The 27,476-nt window shown below is 41.2% G+C and overlaps 1 protein-coding gene across 3 annotated transcripts; it reads left to right on the forward strand.

The window, feature by feature from the left end:
- The first annotated feature begins 4,788 nt into the window (after positions 1-4,788).
- LOC123777506 (uncharacterized) lies at positions 4,789-26,919 on the forward strand. 3 transcript variants are annotated; one of them, XM_087853262.1, is made up of 6 exons: positions 4,789-5,039; positions 7,671-7,748; positions 14,841-14,967; positions 16,988-17,083; positions 20,441-20,589; positions 20,860-26,919. In XM_087853262.1, the coding sequence occupies exons 2-6, from the start codon at positions 7,716-7,718 to the stop codon at positions 22,456-22,458; spliced, it is 2,004 nt and encodes a 667-aa protein (XP_087709388.1). In that variant the 5' UTR covers positions 4,789-5,039; positions 7,671-7,715; the 3' UTR covers positions 22,459-26,919. The 3 variants fall into 3 exon arrangements, with proteins under 3 accessions (XP_087709388.1, XP_045630163.1, XP_045630165.1); XM_045774207.2 differs by having other exon boundaries at positions 20,441-26,919; XM_045774209.2 differs by lacking the exon at positions 4,789-5,039 and adding an exon at positions 5,119-5,165 and having other exon boundaries at positions 20,441-26,919.
- Positions 26,920-27,476: the final 557 nt, after the last annotated feature.

Here is a 27,476-nt window from a genome sequence, read left to right on the forward strand (position 1 = left end):
AAGACATTGACAGTCGGGAACTTCCTGGAGGAACATTATGCTCTGCCCACATCAAGTATCTGTCAATGGGCTGCAGGTTATAAAGACATTTAATTCTATTTACATTCCCTTCTGGAAGCTATTGCTAAGGCTTTTGTAAGTAAACTGAGGGGAGACTCTTGTCTTGTAGGATTGTGATCTCTATTAGTTAACTATTTGTTTTTCCTTTGCTGAGTTTTAGGGCAGCCCGGAGTGCCTGAGGAATGTCACATATATCCCATGGGGTGGGGGGGGGGGCGGGTGTCCACTTCTGCTTTGTCCTCAGCTTGCCTTGTGTTCCCTCATCACTTTTAGCCCATCATCCCCCGCCCACCTCCCCTCTAGCAACCCTCAGTTTGTTCTCTATAGTTGAGTCTGTTTTATAGTTTGCCTCTCTCTCTTCTTATTTTCCCCAATGTTCATCTGTTTTGTTTCTTAAATTTCACATAAGTGAAATCATGTGGTATTTATCTTTCTCTGACTGACTTATTTCACTTAGCATAGTACACTCTACCTCCATCCATGTCCTTGCAGATGGCAAGATTTCTTTCTTTTTGATGGCTGAGTTAATATTCCATGGTGTATATATACACCACATCTTTATCCGTTCTTCAGCTGACGCATATTTGGGCTCTTTCTGATGAGGGAACGGAAGGCGAGCTGAGGACAAAGCAGAAGCTGATACCCTGCAACCCCCCCCCCCCCCATGTATGCAACATTCCTCGGGCACTCCTGCCTGCCCTAAAGGACAAAGAAACAGTTAACCTATAGATACCACAATCTTGCAAGACTTGAGTCTCCTTCAGTTTACAAATGTCTTAGCAGTTTACAAGAACAAAGCTATCAGTAACCTAGCTTCCAGAAGGGAATGTATGTAGACACTTAAATTTCCTTACTACCTACAGCCCATTGACAAGTCCTTGAAAGAGGCACGGTGACATTCCTCTAGGAACTCAGCGGCCTCCGTGTTAATACTTTGCTAAGGGCAAAAGGCAGTCCTAGCCTGACCCCCTCCCCTCCCCCAAGATCCTGTAAATCTACTTTAATGGATAAAAATTCCTTTGGAAACTTCCTTTATCTCTAACCCCCCCCCCCAAGATACGTGTTTGCAATCATCCCCCAAGCATGTGGCCCACCGATATACATCTGAAGGGTCTCATGACTAAGGTTTTACTAGACAGTAATAAATGACCTTTTCCCAACAATAGCTAGCCCCCTCAAGGTCCTGGAAACCTTGCTTCCAAAATTCCTTAGAGACTCACGCTATCCCTAACCCCCTCCCAACTTGAGGGTATATAATGGGCCACTCCTCATGACCCCGGTGCAGCTCATTCTGCCCACGGGTCTTGTCCCCGTGCTTCAATAAAACCACCTTTTGCACCAAAGTCGTCTCAAGAATTCTTTCTTGGTCGTTGGCTCTGGACTCCACCCCACTGAACCTCACCTATATTCCACAACCTCATCATTTCCATAATCTGACTACTGTTGAGAACGCTGCAATAAACATCAGGGTGCATGTCCCCCTTCGAATTAGTTATTTTGCATCCTTTGGGTAAATACCTAGTAGTGCATTTGCTGGGCTGCAGGGTAGTTCTATTTTTAACTTTTTGAGGACCCTCCACACTGTTTTCCAGAGTGGCTCCACCAGTTTGCATTCCCACCAACAGTGTAAGAGGATTCCATTCCCCTTTCTCCTCATCTTTGCCAACATCTGTTGTTTCCTGTGTTAGAACACATCAATTTTTAAAATTCATCCATTCAACATCTATTTATTGAGTACCCAATTTGTCCCAGGAAGTGTTCTAAATAGAAATAAAACAAACACTGGAGCATACACTTAGCAAGAGTTAGACAATAAACAGATAAATTAGTCAATATATAACCTAACAAGTATAATGGCATTCCCAAAGCACGATGATAGGACATTATGCTAGATAGTGCTATTTTCTCATTATATACTAAAGCAAGATCACTTTAGCTGTCAATCCCCATTGCAAACATTGCTTACATCTTATCAGCTGAATTTGGGGACTTTTTCCTACAGAAATGCAGATCCAAGGAGTTTAACATGCATGCTGGGGTTTGGAGTAGCTGCCAGATTAGCTGTTCTTTGATGGGAGCTTGAAAAAGGGCAAGGAGTAAGGGTAAGAGAGAGTAGTCTGGATGGTGGAAGAAATGAGGAGGCATTTTTTTCTCCATTTCCAATACCCAGCACTGCCTCCTGCCGTGGGGCCACAGAAGAGGGCTTCTGAATCCAACCCAACTGTAAAAGTTTGGGTCCCTCCTCTGCCTAAGATTCCCCAGGACACTCAACTTTTTGAATTTGCAGTTTTATACTTTCATCAAATTGAGAAAATTTTGGTCATTATTTCTTCAGTTTCTTTCTCCTCTGGTAACTCTCTGGTACTTTCAGGTAACTGTTTTTCATATTTTGTGCAGAGTTTCTATTTTAATCTGTAGAGTTGGCCCAGATAGTTCTAGTGAAAGATGCTAGAAGCTCTGGAGGGTAGACCAACATGTTGGGGAAGGAGAATGTAATGAATTCCAACCCAAATGCTCTGTGTAGTTCTCCAGTAACAAATGACAGTATACAATTCTCTGTGGTTCACATAGCCTCACGAATCTGAGACTCTCTGACCGCAGAAGTGAATGGCACTTACTTACCAGGCATCCACACTGCACCAACAGGAGGGTCAGTTGGCCAAGACTTGAGATAGAAGCATACTAAGAATTTGCTCAGTATTCAGGATTTTGAGCCCAACAACAGCACTTTTGTTCAAATTACTTGTGGCAATCAATAATTTTGACATTGCAATTATTTAAAAATTGACTAAAGAATGCTTTTTGACAAAGAAAGATAATAGAGAAAAATGTTATGGAGATTGTATACTATATACTCCCATTTTTCTAAATTGTTTATTTAGGTATACAAATCTCAACCAGGATGTGAAAGGAAAATAAATTTTTTAAAGATTTTGTTTATTTATTTGAGAGAGAGAGAGAGAGAGAGCACAAGCAAGGGGAGGGGCAGAGGCCAAGGGAGAAGCAGGCTTCCCACTGAGCAGGGAGCCTAATGCCGGACTTGATCCCAGGACCCTGGGGTCATGACCTGAGCTGAAGGCAGATGCTTAACAGACTGAGCCACCCAGGCGCCCCAGGAAAATATGTTTTTAGTGACATGCTACAAATGTTAATAGTGTTAGCAGCAGTTCTGAGTTGTGGGATTATGGATGGTATCTTTTCTCTATTTTTGATGAGGGAACAGAAGGCAAGCTGAGGACAAAGCAGAAGCTGACATCCGGCAACCCCCCCCCCCATGGGTTATATGTGACATTCCTCAGGCACTCCGGGCTGCCCTAAAACTCAGCAAAGGAAAAACAAATAGTTAACTAATAGAGATCACAATCCTACAAGACAAGAGTCTCCCCTCAGTTTACTTACAAAAGCCTTAGCAATAGCTTCCAGAAGGGAATGTAAATAGAATTAAATGTCTTTATAACCTGCAGCCCATTGACAGATACTTGATGTGGGCAGAGCATAATGTTCCTCCAGGAAGTTCCCGACTGTCAATGTCTTGCTAGAGGGAAGAACAACCTTAACTTGACAATGGCAAGGCCTCTGGTATCCTGTGAGTCTTCTTTAACATGTGAAAACCCTTCTGAAACCTCCCTTTTCCTTACTTCCCCCAACCCCCTAGTATATCATCAGCCACCCCTCTGAGAAAGAGCAGAAGCTCTTTCTGCCCACAGGTCCTGTCCCTGTGTTTTCATAAACCACCATTTTGCACCAAAGACATCTCAAGAATTCTTTCTTGGTCGTGGGCTCCGGACTTCACTCCCCTAAACCTCACCGATATTCCAAAACCACTCATTTTCACTCTTTTCTTCATTTCTCCAAAGCAAACCTCATTTCCTCCACTCTCTATTCCTCTGCCCTGGTTTGTTTCTCCATAGTCTTTTCCACCATTCCATACACTATTTATTTTACTCATTCATTTGTGTTCTCCATCCACTTAAAAGTCAGATCTCAAGACGCTAGGGAATTTTGTCTGTTTTTTTTCCCCTTTTGTATCCCTCTGCATGACTTTTTCTTCCAGTGCAAGCCTAATTCTACTGTTTTCTTAGTCCCCCATAGCAGGGACCGTTTCCACTGTCGGGGAGCAGGACGGTGTTCAAGCCCAGCAGTCTGGTTGCAGAGACGTCGTCTCATTCACTGCCTCTCAACAGTAAGGATAATGATGACGCGCCCGTTTGGCAGGAGAGTCATTTACTAATTTGCTGTCGTCACTTTGGGGATAGGACACGATCGGGATTCCCGAGCGCTGTTCTTACTGTCGCAAAACTTAGCGCAGGAAGAAAACCACGATCCCACTGCCAGCCTCGAAGGCCACACTCGGAGCCACTCCACGCTCACACGGACACAGCATCGCCTCGAAAATCCGCACCTGAGCGCGCCCAGGGAGCAGGCGCAGCGCGGCCTTCAGGCAGCACCTGCCGCCAGGTAACTAGGGACGCTTCCGGTCTCCAGGCGAGGGGAGGCGGAGTGCGCTTTCTAGGCGCCTGCGCACACTGCCGCCCAGCTCTGCCACGCCCCTAACCCCTGGGCCACGCCCCCGAGTACCGCGCTGTTCAATCGCAGGCACGCACGCTCCCGCGCTCGGGTTCCTCCCCCGGTCTTCTACAGCCCAAGGACACGCCCCCTCCATTAAGCCACTCCCCCACCCCGCCCCTCGTCCCTCGGGCTCCTCCCCCTTACACCGCCCCTCTCGGGAGATTCCTCGCCTGCGCGCTCGGAGCCCGGGCGTTGGCCCTTGCGGCCCTTCGGGTGAGAGCGGTGGTTTTCTGGCGGGGGCCGGTGGACTGTTCCCGCGGGTCGGCAGTCGGAGCCTGGGGGCCGGGCCGGGTAGGCGAGGCGGGCCGCCGTGACCCCGGCGGTGTAGTCCCCAATCGGACGCTGCCGCGGAGCCTTCCCTGAGCGGACTACATTTCCCAGAGGTCCGCGCGGCGCGGCGAGATCCTGAGGTTCGAGGGATCGCTGCGCGGAGCCGCAGCTTTTGCCTGCGGGGTTGGGGGGCGGCCGGGGCGGGGCGAGTGCGGGGAGTGGGTGTGTGCGACAGGCTGGACCCGAGAGGCCTGCGAGCGAGCAGGGTATGTTGGCGGGAGTGTGAGAGAGTGTGAGAGAAGTGGTGTGCCTGTGCGTGGAAGGTGAGCTCGTGTGAGACGCTCCAGGAGAGACTGAGTGGAAGGTGTGTGTGTGAGTGTGAGATACCAGACATGTTGAAGGTGTGTGAGAAAGTGTGACTGCCAGACATGGTGGGAGGTGCGTGTGTGAGAGAAAGTGTGAGCTGCCAGAGATATGGGACGTGTGTGTGAGATGTGGGACCTGTGTGTGTGAGAGAAAGTGTGAGATGCCAGAGATGGTGGGAGGTGAGTGTGTGTGAGAGAAAGTGTGAGATGCCAGAGATGGTGGGAGGTGTATGTGTGTGAGAGAAAGTGTGAGCTTCCAGGGATGGTGGGAGGTGTATGTGCGTGAGAGAAAGTGTGAGATGCCAGAGATGGTGGGAAGTGAGTGTGTGTGAGAGAAAGTGTGAGATGCCAGAGATGGTGGGAAGTGAGTGTGTGTGAGAGAAAGTGTGAGCTTCCAGGGATGGTGGGAGGTGTATGTGCGTGAGAGAAAGTGTGAGATGCCAGAGATGGTGGGAAGTGAGTGTGTGTGAGAGAAAGTGTGAGCTTCCAGGGATGGTGGGAGGTGTATGTGCGTGAGAGAAAGTGTGAGATGCCAGAGATGTAGGAGGTGTGTGTGAGAGTGTGAGCTGCCAGAGACGGTGGGAGGTGTGTGTGTGAGAGACAGATGTCAGGAGCATGTTGGTGTGAGAATGGGAGACTGCAGTATGTATGTGTGTCCTATGAGGTGTCTGAGTGTGAGAGAGGGCACTCTGTATTTGGTGTGTGCGAGGCGTGGGGGAAGGGGGCGCAGCTACAATGTAAGACACCAGGATGTGTTTGTGTGGTGGTAAAAAAAACAAAAAACAAAAAAACCCAAACCCAGGCCCAATTTGGCACCGTTTAGGCCAAGTCCTCAGACAGGCAGTTAATACCCATCCTAAATGCAGTTTCAACTTACCCCGGAAATGGAGTTTTAACTGTCCAGTCAAGAATTTTCTCGAGGGCACCAATGAGGTAATCTCGTTGTCACATGGGCCTTCTCCATCCCCCAAAGGGAAGCTGAGGTCATCTGCATAAGACCCCTTACATTCCCACTAAGGGAAAGTTACCTTGTGTGAAACAGTCCTTTCCTTTCTTTTGCTAGTAACTTCTTGCCCCACCCTCCTTCCTGTAAAAATGTCTGGTACAACTTGGAGCGCCCCTCTACCTGCAGGATGGGATGTAGCCCTCTTCTTGAATTGATGACTAGACCCAGTTAGATCTTTAAATTTTCCTCTGTTGAATTTTGTTCTTGAACGATATCTATGTGTGACAGAAATCCAGGTGTCTTTGAAAGTGTCTGTTGAGAATGTGTGTGTGTGTATGTAGTGTGAGAGATCATCATGTTTGTGTGTGTGAGAAAGAGGAAAGCTAGTGACGTGGTTGTGTGTGAGACCAGAGTGAGCAGGACCGAGATCATGTGAACTGCAGATTGTCCCTTGAAGGCTTGCAGATACAGCTTCTGTTAGGTTGCGGAATGTGCTCGCCTGAGCAAGGCAGAGATGAGGGCACAGTGAGCCGTGTTATGTGTGAGAGAATAAGATTGGGGGTGTATGTGTGGTGTTTGTGTATCACCATGTGTGTTTGTATACAGGCCTCTCTGCGACCATAGTGTATGTGACTGCAGATGATGTGGCTTCCTTTGAGTGCTTGGGATTGTGTCCTCTGTGGTCAGGAAGCCGGTGAGATCTTGTGTCAGTGATCACGTGTCACGCTGCGTGCTTGTATCTGGCCCAGAGTGACTGATGTGTATGGGGAGACTACTTGGAAGGTTGATAACACTAGCTACTTGATGTGTGTTGGTTTTTGGTATTGTGTGTTGCAGAGGTCAGAATCCTAGAGTAGAATTCCCTGTTCCCAGTTCAAGAATTCCAGTAAAAAGCAATAGGTGGGGTGACTGACTAGAGCCCCTGACTGGAGCAGGAGATACCTTCAGTTCTGGGTGACAAAAGGGAGGGGAAATGAAGGGACTGAAGGCAGAGGTGAGAGTGAAGGCAGCAGAATCAGATGCTAAATTGGTCCATTGTCCATTGTCCCAGTGTGAGAGGCAGGCGAGTCCTATGGGGATTTGGGTGGAGAATGATAACCCTGGCTTCTGATGCATTAAGGAGTCAGATTTTCAAATTGTAGGCTGTGTCAAAGCATGAAGCAGAGATGCAGGAAGGGAAAGAGCCACCTTTCCTATTGCCTATAAAATAAGACCAAGAATGGGAAGGCAACTTTTAGAAAAGAGATTAAATTTAGGAACCCAAGCGTAAAGAGAAACAATTATAAGTTACAGTCCTCAGTGGCCATAGGTTGCCTAGAATATTCCAGTTATTTGGGCAGTGGAATCAAGGAAAGCTGGGAGGAAGAAGGGGAAGACAGAATTTTTAGGCTGATGATTCTGGGAGTGGAGAGCTGGCCTCATCTCACTCTCCTTTCTCTCCCTCCATGCCTGTCCTCCAGGACACTGCTGTTCTCCAAGAGAGAAGCCAGGAAGGAAAGCTGGAAATGACTGTTGAACTAGTGAAAGCCATATCCCAGGTTAGTTATTTCCATTCTCATCCGTGAAAGGCAGTCTTACTCTTTAGGACTTAGTAATCCCTCTTTTCTTTTGAAAATTCCCTGATTAACAACGGTTTTGACGGGCCTCGTTTCCACTTCTCCCAGAGTGCACTAACTCAAACTGCCTGATGGGTAAGTAAAACTGAGTATGATGAGGCATAGAGCCTCCTCTGAGTCCCCTCTTCCCACTTCATTTTTAATAAAGTGTTGACTGAAAAGATTTGGTTTCTGTTATGTGAAATAGAGGTGTCTTGGTACCGGTGAGTTGGGTTCCAAGTAAAATGAGCATTTGCTGGCCCTCTCCTAGTTTTAGAAGAAGGAATCCTCCTTCTGTGGGGCGCCTGGGTAGCTCAGTCGTTAAGCGTCTGCCTTCGGCTCAGGTCTCGATCCCAGGGATCGAGCCCGGCATCGGGCTCCCTGCTCGGCGGGAAGCCTGTCTCTCCCTCTCCCACTCCCCCTGCTTGTGTTCCCTCTCTCGCTGTGTCTCTCTCTGTCAAATAAATAAAATCTTAAAAAAAAAAAAAAAAAAAAAAAGAATCCTCCTCCTGGCTGAATTTTGTTCAGATCTCTGATTTTATCCTTAAGTTCTTAAATGTGTTTCTTTGTTTGCCTAAAAAACCTTATTCTAGTTATGTTTTGCAAATTTAAAAAATTTAAATAGGTGATATATATAGTATGAAGCTTAAGACCTAAAACCTCCCGTTTGCCTTTCAGTTCTTAGGAGACAGATATATCATTCAGGGTATCTATTCATACATAGATAGGTTTTTCCCTTCACAGCTTGTGTTTTTTTGGGTCCTGTTTAAGAAATCCATGTCTACCCCAGGATCTGTAGATTTGTTTTACCCCTCGTGGTTTTCTGATAAGTTTATATTTCATTTTTATGATTTTTTCTGTGAGGATAAGGTTCAAAGTTATATTAAATTTAATTTATGTTAAATTGTTGCATTAAATGTTTACCCTATCATAAGTGAGTCAAGGGTTCATTTTTCCCCCACTTGCCTCTCCAGTTGACCCAGTGGCATTTGTTGAATAATTTATCTCTTTCTTAACTGATTTGGAATGCTCCCTTCATCTTACACTTGATTCTGTTGCTAGACTACATTCAGTTTTGGGTTTTTTGGTTTTTGTGCATTTTTAAAAAGATATTTATTTACTTGAGAGAGAGAGAGAGGGAATGAGTGCGAGAGCAAGCCAGGAGATGAGCAGAGGGAGAGGGACAAGGAGATTCCTTGCTGAGCATAGAGCCCAGCTAGGGGCTTGATCCCATGGTCCCAAGATCAAGACCTAAGCTGAAATCAAGTGTTGGAGGCTCAACTGACTGAGCCACCCAGGTGCTCCAGACTACGTTCAGTTTTACTTGTATTTCTGTTTGTTTGTTTTTTTTTTTAAATTTTATTTATTTATTTATTTATTTATTTATTTATTTATTTGAGAGATAAAGGGAGTGCATGAGCAAGTGGGGAGGTACAGAGGGAGAGAGAGAGAATCTTAAACAGACTCCATGCAGAGCGGGGAGCTGGATGCAGGGCTTGATCTCAGAATGCTGAGATCATGACCTGAGCCAAAATCAAGAGTCAGGCCCTGAACTGACGGAGCCACTGAGGTGCCCCCTTGTATTTGTTTTTAATCTTATAATTTTAAAACCTACCTTTTGTGAAAGGAACTATGAATGTAAAGGAAGACCTTAGTTTTCCAGATGAGAAGTTCTCCATTCCAGATTTTTTTCCAAGTGGAAAACATGCTTTCATTATATGGATGGGAATCAAATGTCCACTTATTAATATTTAATTACACATTTTATATTAAAAATCACATTAAATTAATTTTAAAACATTGCCCTCCCCCCATCTCCCACTATCAGGGTTAATGAAATATTCAAAAAGAATACATGGATTTGGGCATCTGTGTCTTTCTCGGCATTAGAAACACTTTATGAATCATCTACCATAATTTTCCAGATACAGAACTTTTAGAATTTGTGTGTATGAGTTATTGAAATTTTATGTGATCATAAGAACCAATTTGCATACTGTTAAGATTTTTTTTTGTGCTTCATTTGTCCTATAGGAAAAGTTGGGGATCTCCACAATGTTACTACTTTATGTCTTAGTTGTTGTGATATTTAACTTCATACTCCTGAATAAAATGTTTGGAACACTATTCCCTAACTATTTTAGTTTTAGATATTACCTATTAACCTACTACTACAGATAATAAAGATTCTGTTCAGTAATAACCCCAAACAGACATACACTTTTCTTTTTTATCAACCTTCCAACATTATTTTATTACTGTTTCAGTTTTGGTCTGTTTAGGGTAGCTTGGTGTCTTTCACTAATTTCGGAAAATTTTCAACCACTATCTTTTCAAACCTTAGCTCTGACCCTTATCTCCTTCTAAAGTTACAATTACAAAGAGGGTAAATTTTTTTTACTCTGTGTATATTTATTTATGCTCCAATTCTCTTCAACTCTCTGATTTGCTGTTAAATCCATCATTGAATCTTAGCTTTCATTATTGCATTCTTAGTTTTAGAAGTCTGTTTGATCGTTTTATGTAGTTCCCTGTTTTCTGCCTAAGTCCACCATTTATTTATCCAGTCATTTATTTGTATTAGCATGGACTCGTGGTTATTTATTTTATACTTTAGGTTATAATCCAATACTACATTATTGTGGTGTTCAAATTATTCTAGCTTTGGTTATTAGGAGCTATTTTAGCAACTCCTGTGTCCCAGTAACATACCCCATCATTGTGGGATATTTTTTGTTTGTTGAACACCGACTTCGATACTGCATATCTAGGTTCATCCTGTATACTTTCTGTACCAGTCCTACAAAGAGCCATTTCTCCATGGTAGAGACAGTTTACTTTTGCCTCAGACACACAGCTATGCTAAGAACAGCTCAATCTTAGTCTAGTCAGGAGCTGAAATGATTAGAGGCAGGGCCTCAGTCCTTCTGAAAGCTGGGTTATTTCTGGTTCACCGTCAATTCTGGGGTATAGTCCTTTTTTTGGGTTCTCAACTGAAAGCCTGGGGTATTTATTTACCAGAACCTATCTTGGGCAGATTGTAGTAATCTGTGAATAGTCTAGATTAGCATTTATTACTGTTGTTTCTCTTCACATGTTATTCTTCAAAAGTCCTCAACTTGTCAGCTGTGAATATTTTATCAGTCTACTTCTGCTTGGGATCTCTGGATAAAATCTCACTGGGTATACTGACATTGGAGACCTTGGAAATAATTTATGGTATAAAACACATTTGGGGAAATTTTTGCCTTGTCTTTGGGCACTTAGGGTATTTTATAATGTGGCAGGGCTAGTATTCTTCCCATTACTCATCTTTTCCAGAATTCTCTTGACTATTCTTATAAGTTTATTTTTCTAGCAAATTTTAGAATCAAGCAGTTTTTTTTAAATAGCCTGCTGGTTATTTTAAAGTCATTTATTTAGTAGATACTTTTTGACCTTGTACACGCCAGGTGGTCTTTAGGTTCTGGCAGTGCAGCAAGAAATGTCAAAGACTGCCCTTTTGGGGCAGAGGGGGAAAATAGACATAAATAAATGAATTAGTATACATAAAATTAGAAAAGTGAAATGTGTAAGTCTTTATTTGGAGATACGTTTTCATTTTTCTTGGGTAGATTAACCTGGGAGTGGAATTTCTGGGTTGTATGGTAAATTCATATTTAACTGAAGAAATTGCTAAGCTGGGGTGCCTGGGTGGCTCAGTCGTTAAGCGTCTGCCTTCGGCTCAGGGCGTGATCCCGGAGTTCTGGGATCGAGCCTCACATCAGGCTCTTCTGCTGGGAGCCTGCTTCTTCCTCTCCCCCTCCCCCTGCTTGTGTTCCCTCTCTCGCTGGCTGTCTCCCTCTCTGTCAAATAAATAAAATCTTAAAAAAAAAAAAAAAAGAAATTGCTAAGCTGTTTTTTCAAAGGGGCCATGCCACTTGACCTCCTCAGCAGCAGTGTATGAGGGTTCCCATTTTTCCATATCCTCTCTAAGTTTGTTGTCTGTTTTACTACTTTTATTTTATGGGGCGCCTGGGTGGCTCAGTCGGTTAAGCGCCTGCCTTTGGCTCAGGTCATGGTCTCAGGGTCCTGGGATTGAGTCCCATGTCGGGCTCCCTGCTCAGTTGGGGAGTTTGCTTCTCCCTCTCCCTCTGCTGCTCCCCCTGCTGTGCTCTCTCTCTCTGTCAAGTAAAATCTTTAAAAAAAATAATAATTTATTACTGTCTATTGGTTACATATAGATTTTTCAAGTAGATAAGGTTTTAAATTCATCTTTTCACAGTTTTTAGTTGCTCTGAAGCCTGAGCAGAGAATATAGCCTGAAAATTTTGGGGTTTAAAATTTGTTAATGCTTTTGTTGGCCTAGTATAAGATCAGTATTTGTTTACTGAATATTGGGGCATACCAGAAAGCTAAAAACTGCATTACCCAGACTTCTTTGCAAATAGGGTTCTTTTTTTTTTTTTTTTTTTTTTTAAGATTTTATTTATTTATTTGACAAAGAGAGACAGCCAGCGAGAGAGGGAACACAAGCAGGGGGAGTGGGAGAGGAAGAAGCAGGCTCTTAGTGGAGGAGCCTGATGTGGGGCTTGATCCCAGAACGCTGGGATCACGCCCTGAGCAGAAAGCAGATGCTTAACCACTGCGCTACCCAGGCACCCCTGCAAATAGGGTTCTATATATGACTTATATATGCCAAGTAGAGGCTTCCAATGCAATGTGTGGAAGGCAGAAGTTAGCAACAGGAAGCAGTAGCTAAGTTCAGGGAAATAGGATTTTAAAGCCAACATAGCAGCAGAGGGATTTGGTTTTTCTGGGGCAACTCTGGCAGAAGTTCCTACTGGTCGAATCCTAGCATGTTAGGTGCTTATCTGTGGGTGACACTGGAGAATGGGATTTTTTAAAAATACCATCTTGGTCTAATTGGGCTTTTCTCCTGATGTGTAGCTTTTGGTTGTGTAGCATGCAAACTTTGTTCTTTAGTCCTCCTGGAAATCCCATATATTGTCTGATACTTTGCAATAAATGTTTTTCTTCTTAAAAAAATAATTATAATCTCTTCAAATGCTATAAATTAGAATTTATTTAACCGAATATAAGATTACTGTAAAAAATAAGAACTAGACATACATGCATATAAAGATACTTATATAAACACTGGGAAAAGTCTGATGGTGTACATACCAAATAACTAGCCGTGAGTACCAGGATCACAAGCAATCAAATTTATTTTTCTGTGGGAATAACCACCTATTTCCTTACTAGTGACCAAATTATACTAAATATTGGGAAAAAAGTGACTACTTCTGCTTGCATTGGTAAATTCATGTGAATGAATTTGGTTTTATAAGAACATGTGAAGTGGGGGCGCCTGGGTGGCTCAGTCGTTAAGCGTCTGACTTCAGCCCAGGGCGTGATCCCAGAGTCCTGGGATCGAGTCCTACATCAGGCTCCTCCGCTGGGAGCCTGCTTCTTCCTCTCCCACTCTCCCTGCTTGTGTTCCTTCTCTCGCTCGCTGCCTCTCTCTCTGTCAAATAAATAAATAAAATCTTAAAAAAAAAAGTTGTTGTCTGATTCAATATGATACTATGTTAATGTGCCATAGAATGAGCACATTAAAAAAAAAAAAAGAACATGTGAAATGATGGGTATCAGCCAAAATGGCAGCCTCAACTAGCTAGAAGGGGCAAACCAGAATTCAGGAAAACCAGTAGCTCACAGTGAATCTTAAAAAAAAAAAAAATTAATACCAGGGTGCCTGGCTGGCTCAGTCAGAAGATCATGCAATTCTTGATCTTGGGGTCATGAGTTCAAGCCCCACGTTGGGTGTAGAGGTTAAAAATAAACAACAAAAGAAATATTTAATACCTTTATGTGAAAAATATACTAAACATTTTCTCAAAGGTGTGTATATCCTCTAAAGTCCCGTACATTGCATATCTTTGTATCATGCCTTTGTTCTAAACTTAAAGCGTTCACTGTCAAAAAGCAAATTAAGATGTTCTGTGTATAGCTTTGTCTTTTATATAGTCAGTTACCAATGTCATTGTACAAGGCACTGAGCATGAAGACTTTTCTTTTCCATGGAAATAGACAAATCTGAAGATGAAAAATGCCCATAATATTTTTAAATTTCTTACAACCTGCTAATGATTATAACTAGATGTTTATTTTTCTTTTAACACATTTAATTATTTAAGAAACTAAAAATTAGGGGCACCTGGGTGGCGCAGTTGATTAAGCATTCAACTCTTGGTTTCGGCTGAGGTCATAATCTCAGGGTAGTGAGATTGAGCCTTACGTCAGGCTCTACACTCAGCACAGAATCTGCTTAAGACTCTCTCTCCCTCTCCCTCTGCCTCTCCCCCACCCCGCTTAATAGCTCTCTTGCTCTCTCTATAATAAATAAATCTTTTTAAAAGTATTTTAAAAAGAAACTAAAAATTTTACTTATTCAGTTTCATTTTGATATTGTCTTAAATATATAGATTTGTTGTACTCAGACTCAGTATACAAATTGAATGTGTTGTAATCTTAACGCTGGGTTATTTCTCATGCTATTACCCAGTTTATGCTGGTATGGCATGTCATGCTAGTTCTTAATGAAATAGCATGAGAAAATTGCATTCTAATTATGTTCATTATTTTTACTGTGTTAGAAAAAAAATCAGCCCCATCAGTTCATTGCCCCTCCCTTCTGAAACTAGGATCTCATAGAGTACCATTTGGAAAATATCAATTTAGATAATCTTTTTTGTTTTTAAAGGTTCAACCACGAGTATAAGCCATTCCTTGAGGCTCTTATTTACTGCCCTGTGGCCACTTGTCCATATTTCCACATGTTGGGAAATAGGTTAGCGTCCGTGCATACAGTGCAATTTAACACTTCAATAACTACTATTTTAGGTTGGAACTTCATATTGTAATGGCTTAATTTTTTTTCTCCTCCAAGGGCTATTTCTCACATAAAGTAGAAAGAATTTAAAGCTTCAGCTTGGAGTTATGCATGAAGATGAGCATTGGTTGATCAAGAGCGTATTTGTGTCATTTCAGGACTTGGTGACATTCAAGGATGTGGCAGTAGACTTTTCCCAGGAGGAATGGGAGTGGCTAAACCCTGCTCAGAGGAATTTGTACAAGAATATGATGCTGGAGAACTATCAGAACCTGGTGTCCCTGGGTAAGAATATTTTCCCCTCTGCATAATTTAGGATTACATCAGGGACTCTTTACATCTTTATTTATTATTAAAACTTATTTTTAAAAGATTTTATTTATTTGGGAGAGAGAGAATGATAGAATACAAGTGGGATGGAGGGGCAGAGAGAGAGGGAGAAGCAGATTCCCGGCTTGAGCTGGGAGCCTGACTCAGGGGCTCGATTCTGGGACCCTGAGATCATGACCTGAGCCAAAGGCAGATGCCCAACCATTTGAGCCACCCAGGTGCCCCGAAAAGATGTGTTTCATGTATGAGTGAACAGTGTATGCACAATGCTTCTCTGAGAAGCCCCTTTTATCCTGCTGGTGGTTCACTGAGCTTCTTGAAACTAAATGTATGTCTTTCATCAAATTTGAATAATTTTTGGCTTTATTTCTTCAAATAATTTTTTTTTTCTGTCTCTCCTGGTATTTCAATTACAAGTATTTGATATTATGTCCTAGGTAACTGAAGATCTGTTCATTATTTAAAATCTTTTTTCTTTGTATGTCAGATTACATAATTTCTATTGACCTAACTTGAAATTTACTTACTCTTTTTGTGTCTTCTTCAATGTCTTGTTAAGGCAATGTAGTGAATTTTTGAAAAAGGTTTATTTATTTGAGAGAGAGAGAGCACGAGTGGGAGGGGAGAGGGAGAGAGAATCTCAAGCAGACTCTGCACTGAGCATAGAGCCAGACGGGGGGCTTGGCCTACGACACTGAGATCAGGACCTCAGCCGAAACCAAGATGCTTAACCAGCTGCACCACCAAGCACCCCCAATGTATTGAATTTTTAAATTTCGGATACTTTCCACTTGGTTCTCTTTTTATAATTTCTGTTTTTCTGCTGAGAAATTCTAAGCATATTTTCCTTTACGTTTTTGGGTATGGATATAATAGCAGTTTTTAAACGCTGGTCTACTAATTCCAACATTCGTGTTATCATTGGTTAGCTCTTCATTAATTGCTTATTTTTCTGAGTGTGGTTCACTTTTTCCTCTTTCTACTTAGGTGTAATAATTTTGGATTTTATCTCAGACACTATAAATAATACATTGTAGAGGCTGTAGATTCTGTTATATTAATCTGTGAAGAGTTTTGTTTTGTCTTTTATTTTATTTTATTTTTTTTCCAAGGGAAAAACAATTTTATTAGGAATCAAAAAAATAGAAACTAGGGGCGTCTGGGTGGCTCAAGGGGCACCTGGGTGGCTCAGTCGTTAAGCATCTGCCTTTGGCTCAGGGCGTGATCCTGGCGTTCTGGGATCGAGCCCCACATCAGGCTCCTCCGCTGGGAGCCTGCTTCTTCCTCTCCCACTCCCCCTGCTTGTGTTCCCTCTCTCGCTGGCTGTCTCTCTCTCTGTCAAATGAATAAATAAAATCTTAAAAAAAAAATAGAAACTAAGTGTGGACAGCATTTCCCCCCTTTTTTTTATAAAATTTTTTTATTATGTTATGTTAGTCACCGTACAGTACATCCCAAGTTTTTGATGTAAAGTTCCATGATTCGTTACTTGTGTATAACACCCAGTGCACCATGCAATACGTGCCCTCCTTAATACCCATCTCTGGCCTATCCCAATACCCCACCCCCTCCCCTCTAAAGCCCTCAGTTTGTTTCCCAGAGTCCACAATCTCTCATGGTTCATTCCCCCTTCTTTTAAAGCAGGCAGTTAACTTGACTCAAACTCCAAACTCTGTCTCTAGGGCTCTTTACAATGCATCACTTACTGGCTGTCTGATGATCCTGTGAAAATGCTGGGCAGAATTTCTTCCCCGAGTCCCTTAGAAAATTGTTTAACTTCTATAGAGTTGACTGTTGGCAGTCCCACTAGACTGCCAGAAGCTTTATGTAATCTGTCTCTAAAATGTGTTTTATCCTTTGATCTAATCATTCATGTTATGTCATTCCATCAGTATTAAGGAACTGACTTATAGTTCTGAAATACCCAAAACGTGGCCAGTTTTCATGTCTTTTTTTTTTTTTTTTTTGTATGCAGGTCTTTGCGTCTCTAAGCCATATGTGATCTCCTTATTGGAGCAAGGGAAAGAGCCTTGGGAGACGAAGACAGAGATGACAAGAAGCCTATTCCCAGGTGAGCGTGGGAGAATCAGGGGAATCCTTTCTAGATAATGGCTCAGCTATTTTCAAAGGTGACACTTTCTCCTTTCTTATGCTATTTAGAAACTCTTCTCAAGTCTTCCAAGCCTGAGGAGAAAATTAAAACTTTACTACTTAGCCTAGGCTCCCCAAATGTCTAGATATCTCTTCCAATAACTAACTCATTTGGCAAAAATCTGTATCCAGCTCTTTCCCATCCCCTTTTTCCTTTTGCCATATAGACTTATATAAGCTTCTCTGTTTCTTAAACCTTAACTCCTAAATTAGGTGCTGCTTGAGAATCATAATCTGTCCCGCTGCTTTAAATCTTTCTTTGCTTTCCTGTTGCAAACAGGAAAGACCCAGACCTTACCAGGTCCTATGTAACCAGCTCCATCCTACTTCTCTTACCTTATCTTCTATGATTTTTTAGCTTTTTCACTCTACTTTAGTACAGAGTTTTCTAAACTATGCGAGGTACCCAGATATTCAAGTATGTTAAAGGTATGCCAACATACTGAATCTCTAAGCCTTGGGAGACCAGGTGAGGCCAGAGGCAGTCTGAATTCCAAGTTTGGTTGCTTATGATCACAGGTGGTATCTTCTTTTGTCTCTGTTTGCCTCACAAATGTTGATGGGTGCCTGACAGTACAGTTGAGAAGCACTGCTCTTACCTGTTGGTCACCTTTTCTGAACTCACCAAGCTCTTTACTGATTCAGGCTTTTGCACTTCCTGTTTTCTCTGCCAAGCATACCCTTCTCTTGGCTGTCTGTCCATGCTTGACTGTTGTCGGGTTTGGCCAGCAAACCCTGAGATGGCAAATGAAAAGATTATTCCAGAGACCTTCGTAGGAGAAAGGAGAGGGCCTGGGGACCAGATGCTCTAGTGGCGAAAGTTCCCGAGCCAGACTCTGCCTCTACCTTTATTGTGAATGTTATCAATACAACATGGGAGTAAGAAAAACAGGAAGGAATTTTGTGAAGCTGTAATAATCAGGACAGTGGTATAGCGAGTGACACGTGAATAGAACACGCTGTGCTTGTGAGGGACGTGCAGACAGGGCGTGCGTGGAGTATGTGACCTCCAAAGATAAACGTTTCTCCCAAGTCAAGCATTTACTCCCTGGATGAGTGCATTGAGCTGCAATGAGGTTCTGGCTATTTTCAGCCCAGAAACCTTAAAGGGACCCAGTTTTCTCTATAGTCCTTTGCTTTTCAACTAGTTTCATCCAGGGAGACATGTGTTTATTAAATCATATCTAGCCAGGCACTGTGAATTCCTACAGACTCTCAAGCCAGAGCTCAAAAATCATCTCATCAGAGGCCTTCTCTACCCATCTTCTGTAATGAACATTCCTTTATTCCAACCCAATTACTTTCTATCAAGGCACTGTTTATTTTCTTTGTAACACTCAAGAAAGCCTATAATTAACCTGTTTATGGTTTATATGTTTATTTTTCTGCCTCCCCTACTGATCTGAATGTTCACAAAGACAAGGGAATGTTGAGATCATACATAATAATTGTGCCTTTATGAAATTCTCCTTTCACTTCCATAACAGTATTTGATCTTTACATTTTGAGATGATTTGGATCCTAGACTTTCAGGGTTCTCCAAATAGCCAAATATTGGAAGATAAATTAACCCTGCTTAGACATGCTTTATACTTTGGTTGTATAGGAATCTACTACCTGCCTTAAATAGGGAAATAGAGGAACTTTCCTGATAAGAAGTAATAATTGGCCTTGTGAAGAATAGGTAGGTAGAAGGAAGCGGGATGAAGCCTATACATTTGGTGGGATATTGAGTCGTAGTATAGATTTAACTATTATTAAGTGAGTAAGATATCTCAGCTATTGTGTTGAGAAAAGCCAAAAAGCTAAGGGACAACCATGGTTCCCTGTGGGAGGTTGGGGTGTTGAAGACTATCTTCATGGGAGGAATCCATGATGTATCTAGCTTTCTGTTTTTCTGTCTAATATTCCTCCCCTCAGTCGTCTATGTAAGAAAAACCATAGGTAATCGGTTCATTGAACTCTCATGGCCTCAATTCTAGAATTACTGAAGCCTGAGTCTTACGAAGGAAAGAAGGAAGTAGGAAGGGGTAGGAAGCTTGTTAACACTACAGAGTCCTTCTTAACTGCTTTAGTAGATTTGATCTCTTCCATCTCTGAACTTCTATACTAGTTTTACTTTTTACCATATGGGCTCTCACTTGATATTTCCTATTTTCCTCTCAAATTACTTTCTTTGTTGGTCTGGCCTTTCTAATTACTGTCTATACGCCTAAGGAACAGCTGGTCTTTTATTACATTAGTGTCCGTAACACTTAACACATAGTAGAAAACTGCTTTAGGGAGCGTCGGATTAGTCTGTAATTTGCTATGGATAAGATAGGAAAGGAAAGCACTTTCTCTTGCCCTTTCTTGATACCAGCCTTTTCCCTGAAGTTTTCTCTCAGTATCATCTCTTCAATGCAAATTTCTGTATGTATTTATTGAGATGCCTTAAATATGCCTGAGTTTCTGTGATATATGTTAAGTGACTTGGTAGCAGTGTTTAAAGCATATTATTCCTTCCCTGAAGCTTATATTCTAGCTCACAAGGCAAGAAAGGCATTTTAAGGGGCAGTAAAAAGAACTTAATTAATAATAGTAATACCTACCTATATACCATTGTCAAATTAGTTTTTTCAAAAAGACTTATGGCAAAACCCCATTAAGATGTGGCCTGGGCCTACACTCTTCGTAGGCTGGTAAAAATGAGCAGATGAATGGAAAAATGGCTTACTATGTAGCCTGAAGTTCAGGGATCTCTGAGAAATAAGGAGTTCACTGTCCTAAAACATGTAGCAGTGGTACATACAAACACTGTTTTCTGGTAATGAAAAGATGAGTCTAGAAGTTTACCTAAACCCCAAGGGAAGTCGTGAAGCTTACGGTATTTGTGGTTGCTGGGGATCTGTAGAGATTTTTGATCAGCAGTAGTTATGTGATGATATTGATATTTAAACAACAGTAAGCTACTAGTATATGCAAGTCAACCAGAAGTGGGGAAGAATAGAGGAATGGTGTTTAATTTGTATAGTCTGTTATGTTAATACAGGATAAAGTGAAAGAAAATATTACTACTGTAGTCTACTTCTCTAGGACCTCATTATCTGACATTTAATTCTCTTAATCACCTTTTCCATGTTTCCCTGAGCTCTGAAATCCACTTGCATATTTTTCAGTTGATGTGCTGGTGCATAATAGATTTTGTGGGATTCACTATTTTTGAGTCACCTTGTCCACATTAAATATTTCCTTTGTCCATGATAAAGGAAGCACTTGCTTTTTTGGTATCTTCCAGATTCGGGATCTATATATGAGACACAAGAATTATCTCTGAAGCACTTCATGTATGATGATGTTTTAATAGAGAGAATTACAGGCTATGGACTTGAGTGTTCCACTTTCAGAGAAAATTGGAAATGTGAAGATCTTTTTGAGAGGCAGTTGGTAAGTCAAGAGACATTTATCAGGCAAGAAGTAACCACTCATAATAAAACCCTTACTAAGGAGATAGGTCACAACTATAACAAATCTGGGGAATTTATCCATCTAGGCAGTGTAGAAGAAAATATTTATAATCAAAAGTCAGATAAAAAAAGCTTTTCCCAGAATTCTGTGGTAGTAAAACACAAGAAAGTCTATGCAGGAAAGAAAGTTTTTAAGTGTAACGAATGTGAGAAAACCTTTACCCACAGTTCCTCCCTTACTGTTCATCAGAGAATTCATACTGGTGAAAAACCATATGAATGTAAAGAATGTGGGAAAGCCTTCAACCAGAGTCAGCACCTTGTGCAACATCACAGAATACATACAGGAGAGAAACTCTTTGAATGTAAAGAATGTAGGAAAGCCTTCAGCCAAAATGTGCACCTTATTCAACATCAAAGAATTCATACTGGAGAAAAACCATATAAGTGTATGGAATGTAGAAAAGCCTTCAGCCAACCTGCACACCTTGCTCAGCACCAGAGAATTCATACTGGGGAGAAGCCCTATGAGTGTAAGGAATGTGGGAAAGCCTTCAGTGACGGCTCGTCCTTTGCCCGACATCAGAGGTGTCACACTGGCAAAAGACCCTATGAATGCATTGAATGTGAGAAAGCCTTCAGGCAGAATACATCCCTTATCCGTCACTGGAGGTATTATCACACTGGGGAGAAACCTTTTGATTGCATCGATTGTGGGAAAGCCTTCAGTGATCACATAGGCCTTATTCAGCATAGGAGAATTCATACTGGAGAGAAACCATATAAATGTAAAGTGTGTGGAAAATCCTTCAGTTATGGCTCATCCCTTACTGTCCATCAGAGAATTCACACAGGAGAGAAACCTTATGAATGTGTTGTCTGCGGGAAAGCCTTCAGCCATCATGCTTCACTCACGCAGCACCAAAGAGTGCATTCTGGAGAGAAACCTTACGATTGCAAGGAATGTGGGAAAGCCTTTAGACAGAGTATACACCTTGCTAGTCATTTGAGAATTCATACTGGTGAAAAACCCTATGAATGTAAAGAATGTGGGAAAGCTTTTAGCATCAGTTCACAGCTAGCTACTCATCAGAGAATTCATACTGGAGAGAAACCTTATGAATGTGAGGAATGTGGTAAAGCCTTCAGCCAGAGGGCACACCTTGTCCAACATCATAAAATTCATACAGGAGAGAAACCTTATGAGTGTAACGAATGTGGGAAAGCCTTCAGCCAGACTACCCGCCTTATTCAACATCAGAGAGTTCATACTGGAGAGAAGCCCTATAAATGTAGCGAATGTGGAAAGGCTTTTAGCGACAGCTCATCTCGTTCCCAGCATCGGACACTCCACACCGGCCAAAGGCCCTATGAGTGTGTTGAATGTGAGAAGGCATTTAGAACAAAGTCATCCCTCATCTGTCATCAAAGATGTCATACTGGGGAGAAACCTTATGAATGTAGTGTGTGTGGTAAAGCCTTTAGCCATCGTCAGTCCCTTACTGTTCATCAGAGAATTCATTCTGGAGAAAAACCGTATGAATGTCAGGAATGTGGGAAAACCTTTAGCCAGATTGGACACCTTAATCTACATAGAAGAATTCACACCGGAGAGAGATCATATGAATGTAAGGAATGTGGAAAAGTCTTCAGACAAAGTGCGCACCTTACTCACCATCAGAAAGTTCATGCTGCTGAGTCATCTCAGGCATCCAGCTCTTCCTCATCCCATATGTCACCAAGCCCCGTGGATATATCTGCTAGATATTTTTGGAATTCATCCACTTCTTTGAATTCTCACTGTCCTACTCCAAAACACACTCATTTTACCTGGACTGTTCCAATATAAAAACTGGTCTTACATCCTGTTTTATTCCTTTCAGGTTCATTCTTCACATTACTGGCATGGTGGTCTTTTAAACGTGTAAATGTAATTAAACTGCTCTCCTCTTAAAACCCTGATTATGAAAATTTAAACTATTCGATGCATATAAAGTGCTTAGCATAGTGCCTGACCCAGACTAAGTGCTTGGTAAATGTTAAGTCAGTATCATTCAGAATCTGTTCAAAATTATTTTTAAAGAGTGAACTCTGGAAAGCAGTATATCAGTACTAGGAGATTATACTAATTTTGGAACTGAAACTACATCTTAAGATGGATAATGGGGATTAGCATGTTAGTATTTTTAAAGTTTGACATCAGAATAACATAGTGGCTTTCTCGTGACTCCAAGGCTGTATGCCTTTGTTGGTGCAGAAATTTAGTGTGACCTGGGACATAGAATATGTTTTAGGAAGTATCGAAAGCTCTGGATAAGACTGAAACAAAATAATTAGAATTAACCCAGGAATGTAAGACTATAGTTAATCAAAGACAGAAAAGAAAAATTCCTTAATATTTAAAACTGAAGCAACAGAGAACTTGAATAGTCTAGCCCTGTTTTAAGACACCTGGGTTCACAGATTAGTTCTAAATTTCCAAGGAACCACTAATTAAATTGTTGTAGAGTATAGAAAAACTATTTAAAACGTAATACTTTGAAGCATTTGGAATACTTTCATGAGGCTAATTCAGTCCTGATATCAACCCCCCTCCCCCAAAATGAAATGATAGATTCATTTACTTACGGTTCTATATAGAAAGGAAATTTTATTAATCTTTATTGAAGGAGAACAGAGGTTCTGAATAAATGGAGATCCATACATGTTTCTAGATGGAAGTCTCAATACTGTAAAGATGTCTCCATTCACTGTTCCAGCCATGATAACTGTAGGATATTTTTACGTTGACAGTTTTGTTCTGAAAATCACATAGAGTGGTAAGTAGGCAAGCATAGGAAATTTTTGGAAAAGATCATATACCCATGAATTCAGTGTATTGTAAAAGTAGTATTTTTTTATGTTTCTTTTTATTTATTTTTAAGTAATCTCTATAGTCAGGGCTTGAACTCAACCCAAGATCAGGAGTCGCGTGCTCCTCTGACCGCGCCAGCCAGGCGCCCCACTGAAATGGTATTTTTGATCTATCAGTGGGGGAGATGGATTATTTAAATGGTGTTTGACAGTTAGTTATCCAGCTGGAAGGAAAGTCAGAGCCACATTTTACTCCTTACAAAGAAGTTCCCTGAATATGGATTAAAGATGCAATAGGAAACACAAAATTCTAGAAGAGAATATAGAACATTTCTATCCGTTTGAGTTCAGGAAGACTTGGTAAGCTGAACACAGAGTCCAGAAGCCATGAAGAGAGAGTAACAGGAAGGAGCACATAAAAGATTTAAACCATTTGCATGATATAAGGCACTATGCAAAGTTAGAAGGCACATGACAGGCTGGGAGATATTTTAAACATATACATATTATGACGGATATAGCCCTTCTAAAAAGTGCTGTTGAAAAGCAGCAAGGATAAGTAAGATACAGTCTGAAAATCACACCAACAAGCAACTCGCAGATGCGGAACGTGAAATTGTCAAATAAAATAGAGGAAGTTCCTAACTGCAGCAATGATCGGATAAATTGAAATTTTAAAAAGCCCTTGCCACCAACATAAATCAGCACAAATTCTGTGGATAATATCCAGTACTGTTGCAGATGTGAGAAATATATTTTTATACATTTGGAGGATAAATTGGTTAAAAGCCATTTTATTTTTTTTTATTTTATTTTTTTAAGATTTTTAAAATTTATTTATTTGACAGAGATAGAGACAGCCAGCGAGAGAGGGAACACAAGCAGGGGGAGTGGGAGAGGAAGAAGTAGGCTCATAGCAGAGGAGCCTAATGTGGGGCTCGATCCCATAACACTGGGATCACGCCCTGAGCCGAAGGCAGACGCTTAACCGCTGTGCCACCCAGGCGCCCCTAAAAGCCATTTTAGAAGCTAATGTGTTACCTGTCAACATTTTAAATGTGACTAATCACTTTGCTGTGATTCTAAATCTAGGAATTTATCTTCTTGAAAAGCACAAGTGCAGAAATATAGTTGCATAAGCACATTTATTATAGAATTGCAGGGGCGCCTGGGTGGCACGGCGGTTGAGCGTCTGCCTTCGGCTCAGGGCGTGATCCCAGCGTTACGGGATCGAGCCCCACATCAGGCTCCTCCGCTGTGGGCCTGCTTCTTCCTCTCCCACTCCCCTGCTGTGTTCCCTCTCTCGCTGGCTGTCTCTATCTGTGTTAAATAAATAAATAAATAAATCTTTAAAAAAAATTAAAAAAAAAAAAGAATTGCAAGAAATTTGGAGCAGCTTAAATGTCTAGCACTAGTAAACTAATCAGTTAAATTATAGAAAATCCAGTAGATTACACAGTCACTGAAAAGAATGAGGTGGATTTTCATACTCACAGAAAGACATCTTATAATTTACTAATTGAGGGAAATATTTTCATAATTATAATATGATTGCATGGTTATAAATACCAAAAATTTATAAAATTAAAATTATGAAAATACATACATATCAGATATTTGTTTTTGTCTACAATACAAATTGAAACCAGGCACACAGAAATACAGATTTTTTTCGCGGGGCTGCTCTGACCTCATTCCGTGAGATTTTGTGTTGCCAGTTGTTCCTGGTTCACGTTAATCCAATCAGAAACTCTGTCCTTGGGACATAGGAGGAAGTTGTGAATGAGTCATCCTTTGGCCACAACTTTAGGCTATACTGCCTACGTTTCTGCTGCTCTGCTCACTAGAGCTGACCAGTTTATTCTTTCCAACTTGTATCCGCCTAGTATCTTGTTTTCATTTAAAATTTAGATTAAGTTCTTTTGCCGTCAACCAAAGAAACCTAACCAATACAGAAGTTGGTATCCTTGAATGAATTTCAGGCAAAACATCCTGAGAAAATGTGGGTTATTATTAAAGATTGGTTATTGGATGAAACGGAGCAAAGGATTATAAGGCTTCTCTTTGTGTTCTGTGCCGGCAAGGAGCATGCTTTGATAGCAACAGTGCAACAGCTAATCAGCTGTGGTCGGGATCATTTTTGGACCAATCAAAAGGCCAAGAAATGCCAGTCCGAGGGGTTTGTATGATGCTTGTTCATAATGGAATTGGAGAATATAATGCAAAAGCAATAATGACTTTAAAAAATTTTTGCTTTAAAGGATAGACTAGAACACCAGCCATTTTTTAACATGGTTAAAAGACTCTTCCTTGTAGCTCTTTGATTGCTAAATATGAAAGAATGAGCTACAATGCCAAGTGAATTCACAATTCTGGCAGATTTCTTAAGTAAATTGTTTGACATTAAGGGGCATTTGGTATCCTGGTTATTGGAATGATGATTTGTGGGAGAATTTGGGGATTTTAAAACTCTTAAGCCCGTAAGAAACCGTATCAACTAATTATCTTTCGCCTGAGATAGCTGTGGATGAAGGTTAGAGGTTAGCCTATTTCCCTTTTAGCTCACCCACACTGTGGCTTCATTGATTTAGAAAAGAAAGAAAATCTGATTCTAAAGCGGCCTAGAGGTTGATATCAGAAAAGAGGTTAGGGAAGGGTGGGAGACTCCGCAAAGTATCGTTCATATCAGAATCTAGAAGATGGCTGCAAAGACGGGTTTTCATAGTGCTTGACCTCAGATATTAGAAAAAAATTCTGAACTGGGCTGAATTTATGGTATACACGTAGGGTATTACATATTTGATGTGCTAATTTGTGCAGTTTATTGCTTTTCTCATAATTTTCTGGGTAGATAAGTGCAAATCTCTTAAGTCCTGACTGAAACTGAACGATATTTAAAGCACAGAAATGACCTTGCCTGATACACAGGAAGGAACTGGAACATTGGGGATGCTGAATTTGCTTTCTCATGTCTGAGTTTCTCACTTACCTTGTCATTAGGCTCCCTGAGACAGGGCCAAAATGCCTTTCTTTGAACCTGTGCCATGAGGAAAGCATCACTATCTTCCGAGAGTACTTGCCAACCTTAAGATGTCTGGCTTGCTGGGAAGGGGGACTGCGCTTAGAAAGGGATTTCTGATCTCTAGCAAGTGTAGCAGCCCAGGGAATGCGGAGCCCTCGCAATAACTCCCCAGAAGCAAAGCAGTTGGTTTAGTGGTGCAGTTGGGCAGGTTCATTCTGGCTTGCAAGAGCTAATTGTTATATTTTTAGAAGTTTTGTGAACTTGGTTGTTAAAAGGTAGATACGTATGTGTGTTTATGTGTGTGTAGAAATATATACGTGTAAATTCATGTCTGTACTGGATAATATATAACATGTATGTATTGTATACAAATGTTTATAGGTTATAGTCTAAATTTTTATTATAACCAGTAAGTTATATTAAAAACAGACAATAGTTTGGAAACTGAGTTTTGAGCATTTACTTACCATATTTTATTTACGACTAACACTGGTAGGGGGGACATACCACATAATAGTTGCTGCTGTGCACCTCTTTCCAGCTCTGCACTCGGTGTCAACATGTTGGTGGCTTTAACTCAAGTCTGATGGGAGTATTTAACAGTATACTCTACAGATCGAGGCTGGTCGATTTTAAAAGTTGACAGGGAAAATGTTAGGAATTCAGGTTAAACTTAAAAATGTGCCATGTCTGTACATTGTGAACTGCGCAAAAAGTAGAGGAAATATTCTTCCAGTATTCAAAAGCTATTATTTATCAAAGAGCTCAGTCCTGTCATTGACACGAGCGAAGTTCTGACCTATGTCCTCATCTCGTTTCACTTTGATCTTACTCTTTAACGTAAATGAAAATATCAACCAACATTGTCAGAATTATACCCATTTGTCAATTTTAAGCATGGTAAAGGTCAACAAAGGCATCCTAAGAGAATCAACTGCTATACAGAATTGACAATCCAAGAGTATTATATTTTGCTATCATTTGTAAATAGG

This window comes from Ursus americanus, chromosome 21, assembly GCF_024610735.1.
Source record: "Ursus americanus isolate L20-20 chromosome 21, mUrsAme1.1.p, whole genome shotgun sequence".
NCBI classification, from domain to species: domain Eukaryota; kingdom Metazoa; phylum Chordata; class Mammalia; order Carnivora; family Ursidae; genus Ursus; species Ursus americanus.